Below are 19,537 nucleotides of genomic sequence, written 5' to 3'. Positions count from 1 at the left end.
ATGATTTACAAGTGTCAGTTTTCATTTCAAGGTGTATTTAATGTTACATATGTTGTTACTAAAATAAACAATGAAGAAAAAATTAAACAAATTCATAAAGAAATAAGCAAAAAAAAAAAAGTGGCACATTTAATCATTTATGTTCACATCATTTCACAATGCATTTATTTATTTGCATATGTGTTTAGTTTTATCTAAAATATTGCTCCATAGTTGATGGGTATATCTCTACATTAAAATTTCTTGAGCAGTTCTTGGTATACACCAGAATGGATGGTTGGATGAACGAATGCACAAGTTGCCCTCACCTCATTCTGCCCAGCCTCAAACTAGATGACAGTATCATTTTAAAAGTCTGAATTAGCGTAAGTCTCCCTAATTTTGCCATTCATAAGAAACGTAGTTATTTACTTTTTGAATTACTAGTACATAATAAACAAGAACAGATACATCAAATATTTAAAACATATGCTTCAATTTAAATTATTAAAATCTAAATAGTCTCGATTATAACATAAATGTGTAATTTTTCTTCCTCTAAGAGCGGTCCAATACAGTAGAGGAATAGATTCTTATTAAAGGATCAAAAATCACATAATATTGGTAATCACTGACTTTGAACTAGTCTAAAACGCTACCCTACATACTTGTACTTGGCTTGAAATTTGACACTTTGTAACACTCTGGGAGTGGCTCTCAGAGGGCTAGGATCACCAGTATCTAATAAAATATAATCAAGAATATCATAATCGTGATCAGCAACCTCGTAGTAGCATTAAACGACGCTCTACATTCCAATATTACCGATCCGATTTTTTTCAAAGCATTGTGAAGAGATTTAACTTTGATCCCTCGTATGTCGTGAACCGGGTATCGGTTGATGTGGCACGCACAAAAAGTCCTAATCATTTTTGTTGAAGACGCCTATTGGTTACTTTTTATCATAAGGTTGTAATTCCCTGCACCAAAAATGGCCTAAAAGTGACTTTTTTTAGGTCTACATGTGCCAAACATGAGAGGAAACCCCAAAAGCCGGACAAAAAAACTAATCTGATGCGTACATTTTTTTAAAAGCAAAACTGTAACGTTAACCTGAGAGCTTCACACGTACCAGCCTTCAGAGTGATGACACTGCAGCTCTAAACATTTTCAACATACCGCCCATCTGTCGACATTTATGGACACCTGCTGTGTCTCTACATTCAACCGGAACGTTTCGGGGTTACACTCGAGGGATACAAACAGCCGAATAAGACAATATAAAGCCATCTATCGCAGCAACGAGTCTTTTATGACTTGTAAATTGCTTCCTGTACGTGACCTCGTAGGCCACGCCTCCTCTCAGTTGCGTCAACATGACAGAGCGCCGGTCTGTCACTGAGGAGCTGACCAAGATGGCGGCGTCCAAGGTGAAGCAGGACATGCCTCCGCCGGGCGGTTATGGCCCCTTTGATTATAAGCGGAACCTGCCCAAACGGGGCCTGTCTGGTGAGTTCGTTCATTTGGCAATAGACGAGTCTGCAGGGTGGATGGCTGCGTGCCGATGAGGAGGCATATAATAAACCTCGCGTGAAATGTAAACAATGCTATTGAACCAAACTAAATAAATGAGCGTACTCTCATATTAATAAGTTTTGCTTCACATAGTTGTTTCGAAATGCCATCAAGAGTAAGAATTGGGGGGTTTGGCAGGTGGGTAAGATGTAAACTAGCTGTCTTGGATTTGGAAGACCTTGGGAAAGGCGCTATATGAATAAAATGTATTATTATTGATTGCTACCTTATTTCATTTTGTTTAAAGACTACTCTGCATTTAACATTTCGACAGAGGTCTGCAAGATTAAAAAAATATTTTAATTGTGAATAGATATTTCATGTGCCTTCACAAATACATTGAAAACCTATCATCAGAATGTTCGTATTAGGTCACATTTACGTACAAAAATCAAAAGAAATGTAATTAAAATTTAACAAATTACACAATTGATTCACGTTTACAATATTGTTCTTAATCAGTTTGCTATGAAAACATTTAGTCAGTCTAATATTTTGGAACATATATGTAAAGAAAGCAATAATACAGATTCATTGACTTGCATATAACATCTCAAGTTTTTGTCACTTCTCAGTTTTTTTGATTGAAAACATAGTTTGCCAGCCTGTCATTTGTACACACTTGGTGCAGTATTCCTTCATCACACTCGCATGCCTTCTTTCCATGTCTTTGGAATCTTGATGGTGTCTTTCACAGTGCTCTTCACGCACTTCTCTCACAAGATCTTAAGTGCAAAATTCCAAATGTGAATCTGAAAAAGTGAACTTTGAGACTCCTGATGCAACCCAGTTTCTTAAAATTAATACATTTTTCGCAATTTCTTTATAATTTGGGGCTTTATTGTTATCTAAAAACGTATACATGACTTCTTTGAACCATAGCCCAGCCTCTCGTTCCAGATAATAATAATAATAATAATAATAATACATTTTATTTATATAGCGCCTTTCCCATGCTCAAGACACTTACGAAATATAATAAAGAACGGCAGGGTATACAGTATATAGCATTGTACAAACCAGATAAATAAATAAAGAAGATTAAGACAGTGAATTCTGAAAATAAAAAACAGACAACATAATTGATGGTCTAGCACACACACACAGGTTACATGAGCATCTTGACAGAGAAGTAAACTGAGAGAAGGGTAATAAAGTCAAGTAGAGCTAAAAGCCTTTCTGAACAGATGAGTTTTGAGTTGTTTTTTTAAAAGAATTCATGGAGTCAGCTGACCTGATTAATGTTGGTAGGTCATTCCAGAGTCTGGGCGCTATACAGCTGAAGGCCCCGTCACCCATGGAGTGTAGATTAGTGTGGGGCACAACAAGGTGGGCCAGAATCAGAGGACCTTAGTGGGCGGGCAGGCACATAGTGATGGAGAAGGTCACTGATGTAGTTTGGTGCGAGGTCATTTAAGGCTTTGTAGGTTATTAGTAGGATTTTATATTCAATTCTGTAAGACACAGGGAGCCAGTGGAGATGGAGCAGGATGGGTGTGATGTGCTCGCTGCTGCTGGTTCGAGTAAGGACTCTTGCAGCTGAGTTTTGAATAAGCTGGAGCTGTGATATAAGATTAGAAGGGGCACCTGCCAGTAGGGAATTACAATAATCGATGCGGGATGTGATAAAAGCATGGACAAGTTTCTCAGCATTAGAGAAGGAGAGGAAGGAGCGAACACGGGATATGTTACGGAGGTGAAAGTAAGATCATTTATCACACCATCAAATTTTGCATCAGAAATCAGTTTTCTAATATCATGTCCAAAAAAAAAGCCCGCTTTCAGTTTAGCCTGAGTCAGAACCAGAAACATTCAGCACAAATATACGTTGAAAAACTCAGTTTCAGTTGTCATCACCAGGTCACATGCTTTTGTTACAAAGATAAAAGGCAACTGGTTTAAATACTCTTTCATTCCAGCTGCTATTAATCTTCTAGATAAGTCAGTTTTAATAAATATCCACAAGCTTAAATCGTAGGATGATTTGCATCAGTCATAAGTCAAGTCTAAAATGTGGTTTAATTTTTATGTCTGACAAGTTTGATATAATGTTTCACCATAAGTCTTATGCTCTTTGCCATATTTTTTATTTGTACCAAGTTTATGTTTGATGGCTGTATTCTTTGTTGCTATGTTTTAAATATCATGTTGTTGTCTCTTTGTAAATCCAGCTGACAAACCAAATTTCCCTTTTGGGACTATTGAAATGAATTGAATGGAATTGACTTAATCTGAAGACCGCAGGCTCCATCTTTTGATAATGTTTTGACAAACTGCATAATTAAACCAAACTTAATATAAAGCGGTGATGGCAGCACTTTTATCTGAATCCACCAAGCTTGATCTGATGGTGTGCTCAGCACCAAGCTGTTGCTTGTATCCTTCTGATCCCAGATTCTGCTGTCCCACTCACAGGGAAAAGTTTGGAGTTCTGTATACCCCGACTGCTGACCCAGTAAGATACACAGAATGTTTAGGAACCCACATATGAGCCAACGCTGCTCATTGTAGTTTAGTTTTGCTTCAAGCATAGATTATAATATTGGATAATATTAAATTTTTAAAATTATCATTAAACTAAATTACTGAAATTAGTTATAGTGCAGTAGCAACAAAAAATCAAATTGACAGCTGTTTTATGAAAAAAAAGCTACATAATGAAGAAACATGATTTTCTTTTTTGAATTTGGCACACAAAATATATATAAATCACATGATTTTTTTATGTATATCTGTGTTATGTTTAGTTTTTTTAACCATAAGCTGTCTTAATAGTATCATCATTATTTATACTTTTGTTTGAAACTTTTATAATTGTTAATGTTTTCTGAACTTGCAGTAAAGCGTAATTTATTAGACAAAAAATAAAAAAATGAACATATGGGCCAAAACTCGTACATTCCAGATATGTTTTGATGTATTTCCTGAAATGTAAAAGCTGCACCAATAAGCGTCTTCAATTATTAATTTTAATAAATACGCAAAAAGATGAAATTCATTGTGGACTTAAATGAAATGCTTGTAGGATGAGTGATGATGGGGTGACTATGGCAGTTGCCACCTGCTATATTTCCGGGAGGCTGCTTTCAAGTTTGACCTAGTCATATGTCAATGTCACTGTCAGTTTATTTATATAGCACATTTAAACAAACATAGTAATGCTGTGGCCAAAGTGCTTTACAAAAATAGAACAAATTAACATAAAACATAAATAGAAATAAAATATATGAACATAAAATAAAATACATAATAAATAGAAGTAATGTTATATACATAAAAAATAGAAGTAATGTAATATAATCACAAAGAGGAAGCCATCAGTATTACTGAAGGTAACTGAATGCAAGTGAGTATAAATGAGTCTTTAATCTTGTTTTAAACAGTTCAGTTGTAGACGACTCCTTAATATGATGAGGTAAAGAGTTCCACAGGCGAGGTGCGACAGCTGCAAAGGCCCTGTCCCCCTTGGTTTTACACTTGGTACGAGGGACAACCAGAGACAGCTGACCAGAAGATCTAAGCACTCTAGATGGCTGATGTAAAACACACAGTTCAGATAAATAGGCAGTAGCAAGCCCATGTAAAGATTTAAAAACTAGCAGCAGGATTTTAAAATCAATTCAAAAACTGATAGGCAGCCAGTGTAAAGAAGCTAAATAGGAGAGGCAGAGTCATAGTTTCTTGCCCCAACCAGAAAGCAAGCGGCAGCATTTTGTACTAACTAACCTGTGTATCAAGGATTTGTTAATCCCAGAATACAGAGAGTTGCAGTAATCGAGGCGAGAAAAAATAAACGCATGGGTAGCTATCTCAAGATCCCTAGAAGATAAAAAAGGCTTGATCTTACCTAATAGACGAAGTTGGAAAAAGCAACTCTTGACTACAGAATTTATTTATTTCTCAAAAGAGAGGTTACTGTCAAAGGTAACACCAAGATTGCGGACTTGAGGTTTAGAAAAGACAGAGAAAGAGCCGAGAAGTCCAAGACCAATTTGGGCTTTAGCTGATGGACCCACTATAAGCACCTCCGTTTTATTTTGATTTAGATCAAGAAAATTATTAGCCATCCAGGATCTTAATTCAGACAGACAGTTGTGGAGTTGATTTGTTGTAGAGTTGCAAACAGGAATATAAACCTGAGTATCATCAGCATAGCAATGAAAAGAAATGTTAAATTTCCTAAAAATTGCTCCAATAGGGTGAAGGTATATGGAGAATAAAATAGGACCCAAAATGGATCCCTGAGGAACACCATATTTAAGAGGGGCAGTAGATGAAGAAGAGGAATTAAAAGTCACTGAAAAGTGTCTACCAGTTAAATATGACCTGAACCAGTTAAGAGCAGCCCCTTTAAGCCCACCAAGATGTTCAAGCCGCATCAGCAATATTTCATGGTCAATAGTTTCAAAGGCAGTGGACAGGTCAAGGAGGAGAAGGACTGCCGCATCACCTGAGTCAGTAATAAGAGAGATGTCGTTGAACACTTTCAGGAGTGCCGTTTCAACACTATGATAACGCCTAAAGCCAGATTGGTAGATCTCATATAAATTATTAGAGTTAAGGTGATCAACCAATTGATTATAAATCATTCTTTCTAGAATTTTAGCCAGAAATGGCAGTTGGGAAATTGGATGAAAATTAGCTGAAACTCCAGGGTCTAATTCTGCCTTTTTAAAACAGGGGTGGACTGCAGCATGTTTAAAAAATGAGGGCACAACACCCGAACTAATAGAATCATTGATGATGGCTAATAAGGGTGGGCCCAACACATCAAACACATCATACCTTTTAGAGGTTAACCACACCGATTTTTCTTTTTACTCTCCTAAAGACATGCTGACTAGGTTAGTTGTCGTTTCTAAATTGGCCTAGCAAGAGTAAGAGTGCCCATTGATGGACTGCCATACCACTTGGGGTTAGTTCCTGGCGTATTCTTGATGCTTCCATAATAGTCTCTAGTGTAGTTATGCCTATGTTGGGTGAAATTTGATTAGAAAATGATGGTAAATATAGTATTTGAGATCCGTGTTGGACTTAAAAACCACAGTGCATAATAATTATATTCACAGTGAATCACAGTAGTCTTTCAAAGTACTGCTTTGTCATAGACAAGACTGGAAAAAAAAATTTTTTATAATGTAATGATTAGTCAAATTAAGGACACATATTGTTTTTAATTGATAAAACAGTAAAACACTAAACTGCTTGACAGAAACTCAATATTGCCTGTGTAAAAAATGACTTCATTGTATTTTGTCACTTACAGTGGTGTGAAAAACTATTTGCCCCCTTCCTGATTTCTTATTCTTTTGCATGTTTGTCACACAAAATGTTTCTGATCATCAAACACATTTAACCATTAGTCAAATATAACACAAGTAAACACAAAATGCAGTTTGTAAATGGTGGTTTTTATTATTTAGGGAGAAAAAAAAATCCAAACCTACATGGCCCTGTGTGAAAAAGTAATTGCCCCCTGAACCTAATAACTGGTTGGGCCACCCTTAGCAGCAATAACTGCAATCAAGCGTTTGCGATAACTTGCAATGAGTCTTTTACAGCGCTCTGGAGGAATTTTGGCCCACTCATCTTTGCAAAATTGTTGTAATTCAGCTTTATTTGAGGGTTTTCTAGCATGAACCGCCTTTTTAAGGTCATGCCATAGCATCTCAATTGGATTCAGGTCAGGACTTTGACTAGGCCACTCCAAAGTCTTCATTTTGTTTTTCTTCAGCCATTCAGAGGTGGATTTGCTGGTGTGTTTTGGGTCATTGTCCTGTTGCAGCACCCAAGATCGCTTCAGCTTGAGTTGACGAACAGATGGCCGGATATTCTCCTTCAGGATTTTTTGGTAGACAGTAGAATTCATGGTTCCATCTATCACAGCAAGCCTTCCAGGTCCTGAAGCAGCAAAACAACCCCAGACCATCACACTACCACCACCATATTTTACTGTTGGTATGATGTTCTTTTTCTGAAATGCTGTGTTCCTTTTACGCCAGATGTAACGGGACATTTGCCTTCCAAAAAGTTCAACTTTTGTCTCATCAGTCCACAAGGTATTTTCCCAAAACTCTTGGCAATCATTGAGATGTTTCTTAGCAAAATTGAGACGAGCCCTAATGTTCTTTTTGCTTAACAGTGGTTTGCGTCTTGGAAATCTGCCATGCAGGCCGTGTTTGCCCAGTCTCTTTCTTATGGTGAGTCGTGAACACTGACCTTAATTGAGGCAAGTGAGGCTTGCAGTTCTTTAGACGTTGTCCTGGGGTCTTTTGTGACCTCTCGGATGAGTCGTCTCTGCGCTCTTGGGGTAATTTTGGTCGGCCGGCCACTCCTGGGAAGGTTCACCACTGTTCCATGTTTTTGCCATTTGTGGATAATGGCTCTCACTGTGGTTCGCTGGAGTCCCAAAGCTTTAGAAATGGCTTTATAACCTTTACCAGACTGATAGATCTCAATTACTTCTGTTCTCATTTGTTCCTGAATTTCTTTGGATCTTGGCATGATGTCTAGCTTTTGAGGTGCTTTTGGTCTACTTCTCTGTGTCAGGCAGCTCCTATTTAAGTGATTTCTTGATTGAAACAGGTGTGGCAGTAATCAGGCCTGGGGGTGGCTACGGAAATTGAACTCAGGTGTGATACACCACAGTTAGGTTATTTTTTAACAAGGGGGCAATTACTTTTTCACACAGGGCCATGTAGGTTTGGATTTTTTTTCTCCCTAAATAATAAAAACCATCATTTAAAAACTGCATTTTGTGTTTACTTGTGTTATATTTGACTAATGGTTAAATGTGTTTGATGATCAGAAACATTTTGTGTGACAAACATGCAAAAGAATAAGAAATCAGGAAGGGGGCAAATAGTTTTTCACACCACTGTATGTTTTGAATAATTTGTGCCATTATTATAAATAATATAAATACAACAACAACAACATTTATTTATATAGCACATTTTCATACAAAAAGTAGCTCAAAGTGCTTTACATAATGAAGAAAAGAAAAATAAAAGACAAAATAAGAAAGTAAAATAAGACAACATTAGTTAACATAGAAAAGGAGTAAGGTCTGATGGCCAGGGTGGACAGAAAAAAAAAAAAAAAAAACTCCAGAAAGCTGGAGAAAAAAATAAAATCTGTAGGGGTTCCAGGCCACAAGACCACCCAGTCCCCTCTGGGCATTCTACCTAATATAAATGAAATAGTCCTCTTTGTAGTTAGGGTTCTCATATCTAAATATCGAAATATCTAAAGTCCATGAAGAGCAGCGCAGAATCATAAGAGTGTTGTTTCTCTGGTCCGAAAATAAAAGACAAAAATAGAATGTAGCTTCCTCTGCATAGGTCACATTCTTCCAGATATCTTTAGGATCATTTAAAGATGGTCTTAACGTGAGCCGTTTTTTTCCCCTACTTTTCTAGACTGGAAGTTTTCTTCTAACTGTCTTGGCTGCCTTCCCATGAACACTGTTCATATTCACCCCGTGTTATATTGTTGAGTCATCGGAAAGAGAAGTCTGCTTCTGCAGTTCATTTGGAAACCCTATATAAGGTTTTCTTGTTTATTTTGGACTTTGAAATTTTAAAGGACATCCATGTCAAAATAGATACAATGTTTGTGTATTTTCCGGTACTCCAGTTGTTGACTATTCATCTTTCAGTAAAACAGTTGAATTCCAAAACATTTTGTAATGGTTTTATAACACTTTCCGGACTGTGGTGGTGGTTATTATCAATAAAAGTTCAGACTATAGTGATCAAAAATCTATTAACTAAAATGTGAAGTAGATCAAGTTCCTTATATAAACTAAACTAATTAAAATTTTAATCCTCAGACTTTTTGCTCCATGAAATTTTATTTTTATTATTTTATTCCATATCAATGAATTTACCTCTAGATTGTGACATATTCCCTCCCAAATTATCATTGTATATGCTAAAGGCATATTCATACACTTTAGTCTTGGCAGAGAGTGTTGAGTTACTTCAATGTACTGTGAACTTTGCAGAACACACAAATTTTTAATGGGATGACATGTAACAGACGCTGCCTGCAAAGGGTGACCCATTACACTTATTTACCTGTAAGGCTGAAGCCAAAGGATCAAAACAACTAATATCCTCCCCATACTTCATCCTTTCCACCCCTCTACAAGAAACTCCTTGATTTTATACAAAAACAACAGGAAAACTAATTTAAATTTCATCCATTATAATAAGAAAGATACAAATACTGTAACAAAAAACATACAAACAAAAAAAAAATCCCAAGATACATTAACACAATATCATTATAATTCCTTTGCTTGAATAATTTCTACAAACAGTTGTGAATTTAATAATAACTCTCCTCAACGTAAAATTGCAAAGAATTTGGGGATTCCACTAGGATAAAGAGGAGAAGGGACCATGTGGCTTCTTAACAATGCATAGTTCAAATGCCAGATTCCATGATGGTTTAGGGCTGCATATGTGTGCATGGCATAGGTAGATTGCACATTTGGAAAGGCTTCATTAATACTTAATGATATATACAGGTTTTGGAGCAACATATGCTGCCATCCAGATGACTTCTTTTTCTGGGAAGGCCTTCAAAACTGCAAAACTTGGTCTCCTCAGTTCCCAAACATTTACAGAGTGTTGTAAAATGAAGAGGTGATGGAACACAGTTGTAAACATGTCCTTATCCAGACTTTTTTTAAATGTGTTGCTGGCGTAAATTCAAAATGATCATATATTTGTTATGTGGTATTTAAACTGTTTTCAATTTAAAATAGGGTTTAAATAAAGGTTTAAATGATTTACAAATCATCACTTTCTTTTTGTACCAGTAAACCCCCGATTCTCCAAAGAATCGCAAATCCAAGAATGGCAATCACTTTCTGTTCCCTCCGATCTTTGAAGGGATGAAAAATCATGGAGGGTGGGAGTGTCCTGGGAAAGTTTTAATTTAATTAAATAAATATATTTGTACTGAAGCTGTTTTTTTTTTTTTTTTTTGGAGCCGTGACTCCTTTGGTTGTGGTGTTTCAGAAGTGCGTTGTAGGCGCCTTCATTCATCGTTTTTATCTATGCTGCCTCTTTTTTGTTTTTCTATGGCTGTGTCGTTAGCTAGAAGTCGTTTGCTGTTAAGAATCATAATTGAACTTACTTTTAACACTGAATTACCTTAATGTGATTCAAATAAGCCACACTGACAGCTGCCACACTGAGTGCTGGCACAGTGGATTAGAGCACACTGACTGCTGGCACTGTGTAGTGGAGTAGCTGCTGGCACTGTGTAGTGGAGTAGCTGCTGACACTGTGGAGTGGAGAACACTGATTGCTGGCACTGTGGTGTGGAGTACTGCTGGCACTGTTGAGGGATACTGACTGTTGGCACTGTGTAGTGGAGTAAGTGCTGGCACTGTGGAGTGGAGAACATTGACTGCTGGCACTGTGGAGTAGCTGACTGCTGGCACTGTCAGTAGTCACCACTACCTCAAGTTTAAATATGTCACCATGGCACCTTGTTGGCGTGCATGCTTTACCTCAAGTTTAGTTTACAGGTTGTGTTGTGTTGTTTGGGCACCACCTACTGACTTTGGGAAGCCGCTGGGTTTGACTCTGAGGTGCTGTGCGCGTGCTGTTTCGGCGCCACCTAGTTCCCTGATGGTGACGGCGGCGGATTCGCGTGCTGAAGTGACCATGGCGGCGGATCCGGGCTTGGAGATCTACATTATTAAACGAAGGTTGTATATGTGGTAGTGTGTGCGTTCGCGTTCGGGCGGTGGTTGTATTGTGCACGGCTTGCTTCTAGCCTCTGGCATCCGTGCATATACACAACCTGGGTACACGCTTTACCTCAAGTTTAGTTTACAGGTTGTGTTGTGTTGTTTGGGCGCCACCTACTGACTCTGGGAAGCCGCTGGGTTTGACTCTGGGAAGCTGAGGCGCTGTGCGTGTGCGCTTCCAGCAGGGCTTGCTGGGGCCCTGAGGTGCTGTGCGCATGCAGTTTCGGCACAGCTTGCTTCTGGCGTCTGGCATCCATGCATATATACAACCTTTGTTTTTTGACGAATCTCGACTTTTAAGACCTCCCGGAGTCCTCCATTGTTGGAATTATGCTTGTGTGTCTGTCTGTGTGTGTTTGTGTGTATGTATGTAAACACAATAACTTGAGTACACTTTCACTTAAGTCAAGCAAATTTTGTATATACTGTAAGTATTAGGTACAAAACATATATTTCCTTAAACTTTTGGGCTACTTCCTCTAACTGGAAGTGGTACTTTTTTATTCATGTAGCTGCACAGTCAGATACTTTTATAATAATAATTGTCCAATATATTATTAATTTGATTTGATTTGTTGTTGATGGTTCTTTAATGTACATAATATAAACATATAATCATTGTTTTTTGTTTTGCATTGTCTTGTTTGGGCGGCACGGTGGCACAGTGGGTAGCGCTGCTGCCTCGCAGTTGGGAGACCTGGGGACCTGGGTTCGCTTCCCGGGTCCTCCCTGCATGGAGTTTGCATGTTCTCCGCGTGTCTGCGTGGGTTTCCTCCGGGCGCTCCGGCTTCCTCCCACAGTCCAAAGACATGCGGGTTAGGTGGATTGGCGATTCTAAATTGGCCCTACTGTGTGTTTGGTGTGTGTTTGTGTGTGTCCTGCGGTGGGTTGGCACCCTGCCCAGGATTGGTTCCTGCCTTGTACCCTGTGTTGGCTGGGATTGGCTCCAGCAGACCCACGTGACCCTGTGTTCGGATTCAGCGGGTTGGATAATGGATGGATTGTCTTGTTTACTCCTCAAATATCCATCCCCATATCTGAGTATATGAGAAAGTCTAGGGGAGACCACTCCCGATTATTGGAAATAGGTTTATACAGTAGGTACAGAAACAGAAAAACAAATGTAGAGATTATCAAATGGTTTGGAAAAAATGCAATTCATTGTCTAATTGTGTGTAACGCAGGAATCAGCACTGAACAGAGAGTGCCAGTACATAAATAAATGCTTGCCTGTACTTATTTATACTCAGTAAGTTTAGAATCACCAATTAATCAAACACATGTATTTCTGCAATGTGAGAGAAAAACCCATACACACACCAGGAAAATTCATAAACTCCTCAGAGGCAGTGCCCATATCAGCAAATGGATTCAGATTCTGGGGTCATGAGACAGCTGGACAGAACCTGTCTAATCGATTGTCATTCTATTACATTGGAAAATGCACAAAAGAAGTGAGCAAAAAATAAAATCATAATTCCAACTTTGCAGCAGCTTTACCATAATTTATGATTTGTGTGATACTTCTCATTTGATAGATTTAAGAAGCATCACAAAATGCTCTGTTCAGCAAATTGTTGAAAGTTTTGCATTAATGGATGACAGTTGGTTATGGAATTGAAAGCTTTCGAAATAAACACTTAGGTGGACATTTCTGTCTTTCAACTTTCAGAAATAGAAACCAATGGTTTTGCATTTTACAGTTTTAAAATCACCATTGATCTGAAATATTAACAAGAGGCACAGTCAGGAATTTAAGGAACACTGGGACAAATCATTCTGTGGGCTTTATTGAGCTATTTTAAATTTATTTAACTTTTTCCTTGAAAATAAGTGACAGTATTAATAGATTTGCGCTTTAACAATACACCAGACATCCTTTGCTAAGAGCAAAGAAGGCACCTATGATTTTTAAAAGCTTTTAAACATGTATTGTAAAAAAAAAAAAGCAGGTGCAACATTGGTAATGGATACAAGTACACAGTTTGTTTATAGCAAAAGAAAAAATACTTAGTTTTTTTTTTTTTTTTAATGAAGACAACAGCTATTCTCTACCTTATAATTGTGTCTGTCTTAAAATTCATAAAGCCAACAGAAGCTTAATATTTTAGAAAGGTAACATGAATGTGTCTTTTAACGTTGCTTTCATGGGTGCTGTTTTGACCTCGTATTGTAATTTTAATAAAATGAAACCTGCAGTGTTTACCTCATGGTGTCTTTACATATGGCTCCATTATTAAATTTTAGATGTGTAAAGAAAACTGTTGTGTGTGTGTAAATACTTTATCAGGTAAAGTCAATTAACTCATAAAAATATACATTCATTTTTTTCAAAGTAATTGGTGGGTTTAAGAATGATCTGTTACATTTAAAACATCCTAACTATTTGGAATGCTTTTAATATTCATTTTTGTGTTTTGATTGAACATAATGTGTATTTTTTGTAAGTAATGTATAGTATTCATTTTTGACCTTTTCTGTTTCCATTACTATGGAAAATGGCCTTCCTAAATGTGAAACAAGCAGATTCATTAAATGAAAGGGTGTTCCACACGATTTTACAGTTGAATGGTAATTTTTTCAAACTTGGTTAACATTATTAATTCAGTGTCAAAATATAAGTAAATAAAGGGCTGACAGTTCTGTATTAGATATCAACGACAGATTTTATACTTACATCCACTTTCCCCATCAAGTAAAAAAGGTTGACATGTATGAAGTCAATTACAAATGCTAATTAATATATTTATTATGAACCCTTTTTTGTGTCTGTTTCTTTTTTTCCCCATCAGTCTTTTTAAGTTAAAATGCATAATTTTCTTACATATCGGCCTTCAAGGCATGTTCAGGATGTATGTGTGGCATTTTATAGTACAGCATGAAGACAAAATCATCTTACAATTAATAATCAATCTTTTTTTTATAACATATTAATATGCTATTCAGAAATAATGTTTTTCATTTTGGGGAGGTGGAGGTTTGAGATTCTGCCTGATGGAGTGGAATTAATTCCTTTGGTATCTTTCTCTCCAAGGAAAGTTAGGTATTGATTGGAACCAGTTATTTTTTTAAAGTGTAAGATTCTTTTGCCATAAAACATAATTGTTACATTTGTTGCTTCATCTCATTTCAGTGAAATACTTCTAAATAAGTATTGCATAAGTGGTTTGTAGTGTGGATGCTTTTCAGCATTTTAAGTTTACGTTTTAATCAACATCTTAATTTATTTCAGGTTACAGCATGTTTGGAATTGGCATTGGTTTCCTTCTCTTTGGCTACTGGAGAATGTTTAAATGGAACAGAGAGAGAAGGCAAGTATTCAGTTCAATATATTATCCTTACACCTTCCAATACAATCTAAAGTATTTCTTGCTTGGCCTGGTGGAGTAGAAACATAAACATGCAATGACCGTGCAGTACATGGCACAGCAAATCACAACTCACACAGAGAACAAAACTAATCAATGACAATAAAAGAAGGAATAACTACAAATAAATATCTGACTGTATCAAATAAAAATCAATAATAAATATACAATCCTTGTCTGACAAGAGCTATGAAATAGTTGTATAATACAAATACCTGAACTACAGATGATCAGAAGATTTGTAATGGTAGACTGATTGGTTGTGCAGTTACTTACATAATGGAGACTTAGTCATGGGTCAAGCAGATGACCATACGAAAGTTAACACTTTAACAGCCTGTGCCCAAAAATAGTTTGTGAGTCTGCTTGTATGGCATTGAATGGTTCAGTATCACTCAAGATTGATAGGAGTGCAGACATTTTATTCCTGGATTGTATTGGCTTTGATATGAAGGAAAATGCTTTCTTCAGGGATGTCTTGATATAAAAGAGTAAGTGTCGGTCCTGTGATCACAGTTGCCATTACTGACTGATTTGCAGCTAGCAAGTATACTTTCCACTATGAATCTGTATAGAGTTGCTAGTTTATTAGATGCACTTATTTAGTATTGTATGGTAGCTCTTTTGACCATCAGAACAGCCTAAATTAATCGGGGCATGGATTCTACAAGATTCAGGATGTGTCGTTCAGGAATATTTTAAAGTGGTATACTGAAATTATTATGCATTTTCTGCAGATCGGATGACTACACAGTTTGGCTGTGAACAGTTCTTTCCACCTCATGCTCACAATGAAGGGTAGGGTTGAGATTTGGGGATTATATAGGTCACTGAAGCAATGAAAATTCATTGTCATGTTCCTGGGACAATTCAGTGATAAATGTGCCGTGTAATGTGGTGTGACATCTTGCTGGAAGTATTCGTCTTGGTGTGAATAAACTGTAGCCATGATGGGTCAGCAATGATGTTCAGATGCATCTTGCTATTCATTCATACTTAAGCAAGTATCATGGGCTCTGATTTGTACTAGGTGAATATTCTCTATACCATCACTGGTCTGTACTGTTGACAACAAACAATGACTTCATGGACTCATCTTTCTTGTCCAAATGTCTCCTTCAGCACGATGAAAAAGTTATCTGCATTTATCCAACTAAGCATTTTTTACACTCTTCAAAAGTCCAATTTTGATATTTAAGTACCCACTGGAGGTCCACTTTCTTGTTTGTTTGCTGATAACATCAGCGGAGCTCATTCAAAACAAAGCTCGAGTTCTTAACAGGAGCAGTGTCTTTCTTATTTATTTCATTATGTTTGTTTAAACCACATGACTGCCCTGGGCACCCACAGTTCTTTGTGTGAAGAACAACATTCTTATTTCCATTTTGAAAGCATCATTTTACTTCATTTACGTTTTTAAGTTTCTTTTAAATTTGTTTCCCTTTCATTGACATATTTAAATGGTGTTTCTACTTTATGTCTGTCAGCTTAATACTCAAACATGTAATTTCTTTACCTTATTTAAACTTATGTTTTTTTTAAAGGCGACTTCAAATGGAAGAGCTTGAGGCCCGCATAGCATTGCTTCCTCTGTTGCAAGCAGAATCTGATCGCAGGTAAGTTCAGAACATTTTTTTCTCCACTAGATGGTGCCAAACCATCACTTGAAACATGTAGCCACTGCTTAGAATTGGAGTTTTCAAAGATCTCTGTGCGATTCGTTTTTGTTTTGTTTTGTTTTTTGTCGGGATGATGGGGTTGTCTGATATGGCAGATGTCTAAGCCTTTCTCAGAATATGGTTTAATTTTCTGGACATTTCCTAGAAAACAGTCCTGGAACTATCTGCAAGTGCCAATGATTTATTTGGTTTGTGGGGAAAGTTGCAGCTTAATAATTGGTCTTTTTTGTGTTTTATTATGGTAAGGCTTGTTTAAATCACAGAGACAATCAAATACGTAATAAAGCACCTTTTAGGTCAATCCGTCATAATGTTATTCATGACTTATAGGATCCTTATTGTTCGTATATTTAAATTATTTCTTGTATGTACTATCAATGTTCAATGCGTTGCTACTCTCCAGCACCATCATTAGTGAGTATAACTGCATTACTTTGAAACTCATATCTTCCTTACCTGAAAAATCTCAGAAGTAATTATATATCAAGGTTTTCTTTTCTGCCTGCTACATTGCAAGACCCGTAACAGAATATATTTTTCCTCCCTCTCTCTCTCTGTCTCTCTCAGTTTCTCTAACCATTGCCAATCTACTTTTCAGAACGCTTCGAATGCTGCGAGAAAACCTTGAGGAAGAGGCAAATATTATGAAGGATATTCCTGACTGGAAGGTGGGTGGCACAGGATGAAATTTTAGCTGGCAAGGTGTGCAATAGTTAAGCAAACACGAAACCATGCTAAGATTTAATGAAGTAAAATGAGAAATTCTGAATACTGTATATCAGTGTTAGAGAGAGAGTTGGGAGAAAGGAATGAGTAAACAAATTACCTTAAAGGCACAGATAATCCTCTACAAGATATTATTTAGAATGAACAGCAGCAACCACATACTATATGTAACAGGCAAGATTAGAGAGACAATGCCCTGCACTGTAGGTGAATACCTATGATTGAAAATATATGCGTGTGTGTGTGTGTATTTATATACAGTGGTACCTCGGTATACGTCTGCTTTGGAATAAGTCCAACTTGGTATATACGTCCTGTTTGGACGTGAAAAATTTTGATAGGTATACGACCTTTGTTTGGAATACGACACGCGTGCTAGAACACCATGTGTGGTATAGCAGGTCTGTGGCTTCAAAAAAAGGGCCAGGTTTTAACCTGTATAGCCGTGTCGTTCTCCGTGGCCTTGATTGCACAACCGCTGGGAAGTTAATGAGGTAGTTGGAGCGAATCACACCTGCACAGGTGGGCGGAGGGCTCTGATCGGGAAGAGTGAGACTGCATTTTTAATCTCGGATTTTATCGGATTTATTTATTGTTGTTTTTATCCCCACAGAACACTTGTTTTTATGGATATTTATTAAATAATTATTTATTGAAACCAGATGCACTGCACTTTTTGTTTGGACACTGATTTTTGTTTTAAATAAAAGCACTTGGCATTCTTGCGCTATCTCCTGGCTTCATTTGAGAATTGTCCTCATTTGTCAGCTCATCTCGGTGACATTACCGACGCTGTCAGGTTCAGGACTCCCCGTAAGAATGTATGGGAGTGTGGAGCGGACCTGCATTGTCACACCGCACGCTACCCTACGCTGCCCATGAGCGTTAGTACGCCAGTTGCTAGCATTCAGTGAACAACCCGCGCTATAACTCTGTGAATTTTCACATGATTTTGTGTTTTTTCACGTAAATTTGAATTGATTGTTGAAAAGTATGAAGGTGGCATGCATATTCGGGAAATGGCTGCTGCATACCGTATGCCGAGAACGACGGTATCTACGATTGTTAAAAACAAAGACGTTATTAAAAGTTAAAATGAGGTTAAATTTTAATTTATTTCATCTAATTGCTTTTGTATTTATGTATTTTAGTATTAAGCAGTGTTTAAATTATTTTATACAACCCCATCAATGTATAATATGCCAATAACAATAGGATTTTTTTTTCATGGGAACGGATTAATCATTTTCCCTTTATTTCTTATGGGAAAAATTTGTTTGGTATACGTCCTGTTTGGTATAAGTCAAAGGATCTGGAACGGATTAAGGATGTATACCGAGGTACCACTGTATTTTAATTAAAATCTGCTTTGCTGTTCTCTGTAGGTTGGCGAGAATGTCTTTCACACAGATCGCTGGGTCAGTCCCCTTAATGATGAGCTGTTCAACCTGCGACCGAAGGAAGAGCTGCTGCACAAAAAATATGGCTTTCAGTGGTATGTGTAGAGCAATGTACTGCCACTACCAGAAATCCTCCTTGCCCAGTGTTTTCCTCCATCCCTCTCTGTTTGATGATTCATTAAATGTTCTATTAAAGCTGTTCCCACACAACCTACTGGTATAAATTTTTTGAACGCTTAACAGTAATTTAGATACTTTTCCCTTCCATGGTGTACTTTGCTTTTTAAGATAGGCTTCTCCATAATAATGTAAAAAGTTTGTGCATTTAGTTCTTTTCAGTCTGACTCCAGTTGGCTTTTGCATCTACCACTTATACGTTACAAAGTATGGGCACATGAACTTGTGTGAGATATATGAGCTTGTTCAGGGCAGCAAAGGACGTGTCTCTTTGAGGACTATAGGTACATAGTAGGGCAAAACTTACTGAAAGTCAAAAGTGCAATGTAAGCTTTTCCACTGTTATTGAACCAAGATGGTGATCTGTCTGCTGTTTCTGCCATCGAATCAACTGTGTGCTGGTTGAGACAGCTGGGCAGTGTGTCCTTGTCAGCATTCATATCACCTAAAAAAAAAACATTAACATTAGTAAAATTCCCTGTATAGTATTGTTGTCATAAGACTGCAGCCACTATCCTAAAATACTTTTTAATTTTCTAAATTCTAAGGTTGTCTAAGGTGAATGTTAAAATTTGTTACACAGAAGGATTCTCATCTTAAGTTCAGGAGCAGACAGTCTTGTTACTTCCTTTAGTGTGAAGCTGATTTACTGCAGCTTACCTTAAAGGTGACAGAAAGCACTCTGTCTATAGCAGTAGGCTGTTACTGTAGATATGCTCCATTTAACAAGCTAGACAGTGCAACCTTGTGATTTAAGCTGAAGCGTTCAGTGTAAAAGAAAGTTGCTCAAGCATCTGCTCTCCTTACATCTAGTACCACTTTTCCACTGGGTCTTTTTTATTTCCATTATAATTATTATCA

General features: G+C 37.2%; 2 protein-coding genes across 2 annotated transcripts in view; one reads left to right on the top strand and one right to left on the bottom strand.

The window, feature by feature from the left end:
- The window catches only part of armc6 (armadillo repeat containing 6), a 494,113-nt gene that overhangs the window by 161,695 nt on the left and 312,881 nt on the right, over positions 1-19,537 (bottom strand). The gene's annotated exons all lie outside the window — the stretch shown is intronic.
- Positions 1,322-18,709, top strand: ndufa13 (NADH:ubiquinone oxidoreductase subunit A13). The gene is made up of 5 exons (XM_028816244.2): positions 1,322-1,488; positions 14,559-14,637; positions 16,239-16,310; positions 16,972-17,041; positions 18,485-18,709. The coding sequence occupies exons 1-5, from the start codon at positions 1,356-1,358 to the stop codon at positions 18,602-18,604; spliced, it is 474 nt and encodes a 157-aa protein (XP_028672077.1). The 5' UTR covers positions 1,322-1,355; the 3' UTR covers positions 18,605-18,709.

Source organism: Erpetoichthys calabaricus, chromosome 12, assembly GCF_900747795.2.
Source record: "Erpetoichthys calabaricus chromosome 12, fErpCal1.3, whole genome shotgun sequence".
Classification (NCBI taxonomy): domain Eukaryota; kingdom Metazoa; phylum Chordata; class Cladistia; order Polypteriformes; family Polypteridae; genus Erpetoichthys; species Erpetoichthys calabaricus.
Note: the sequence above shows the minus strand (reverse complement) of the source record. Positions and strands in the feature narration are given on the sequence as shown.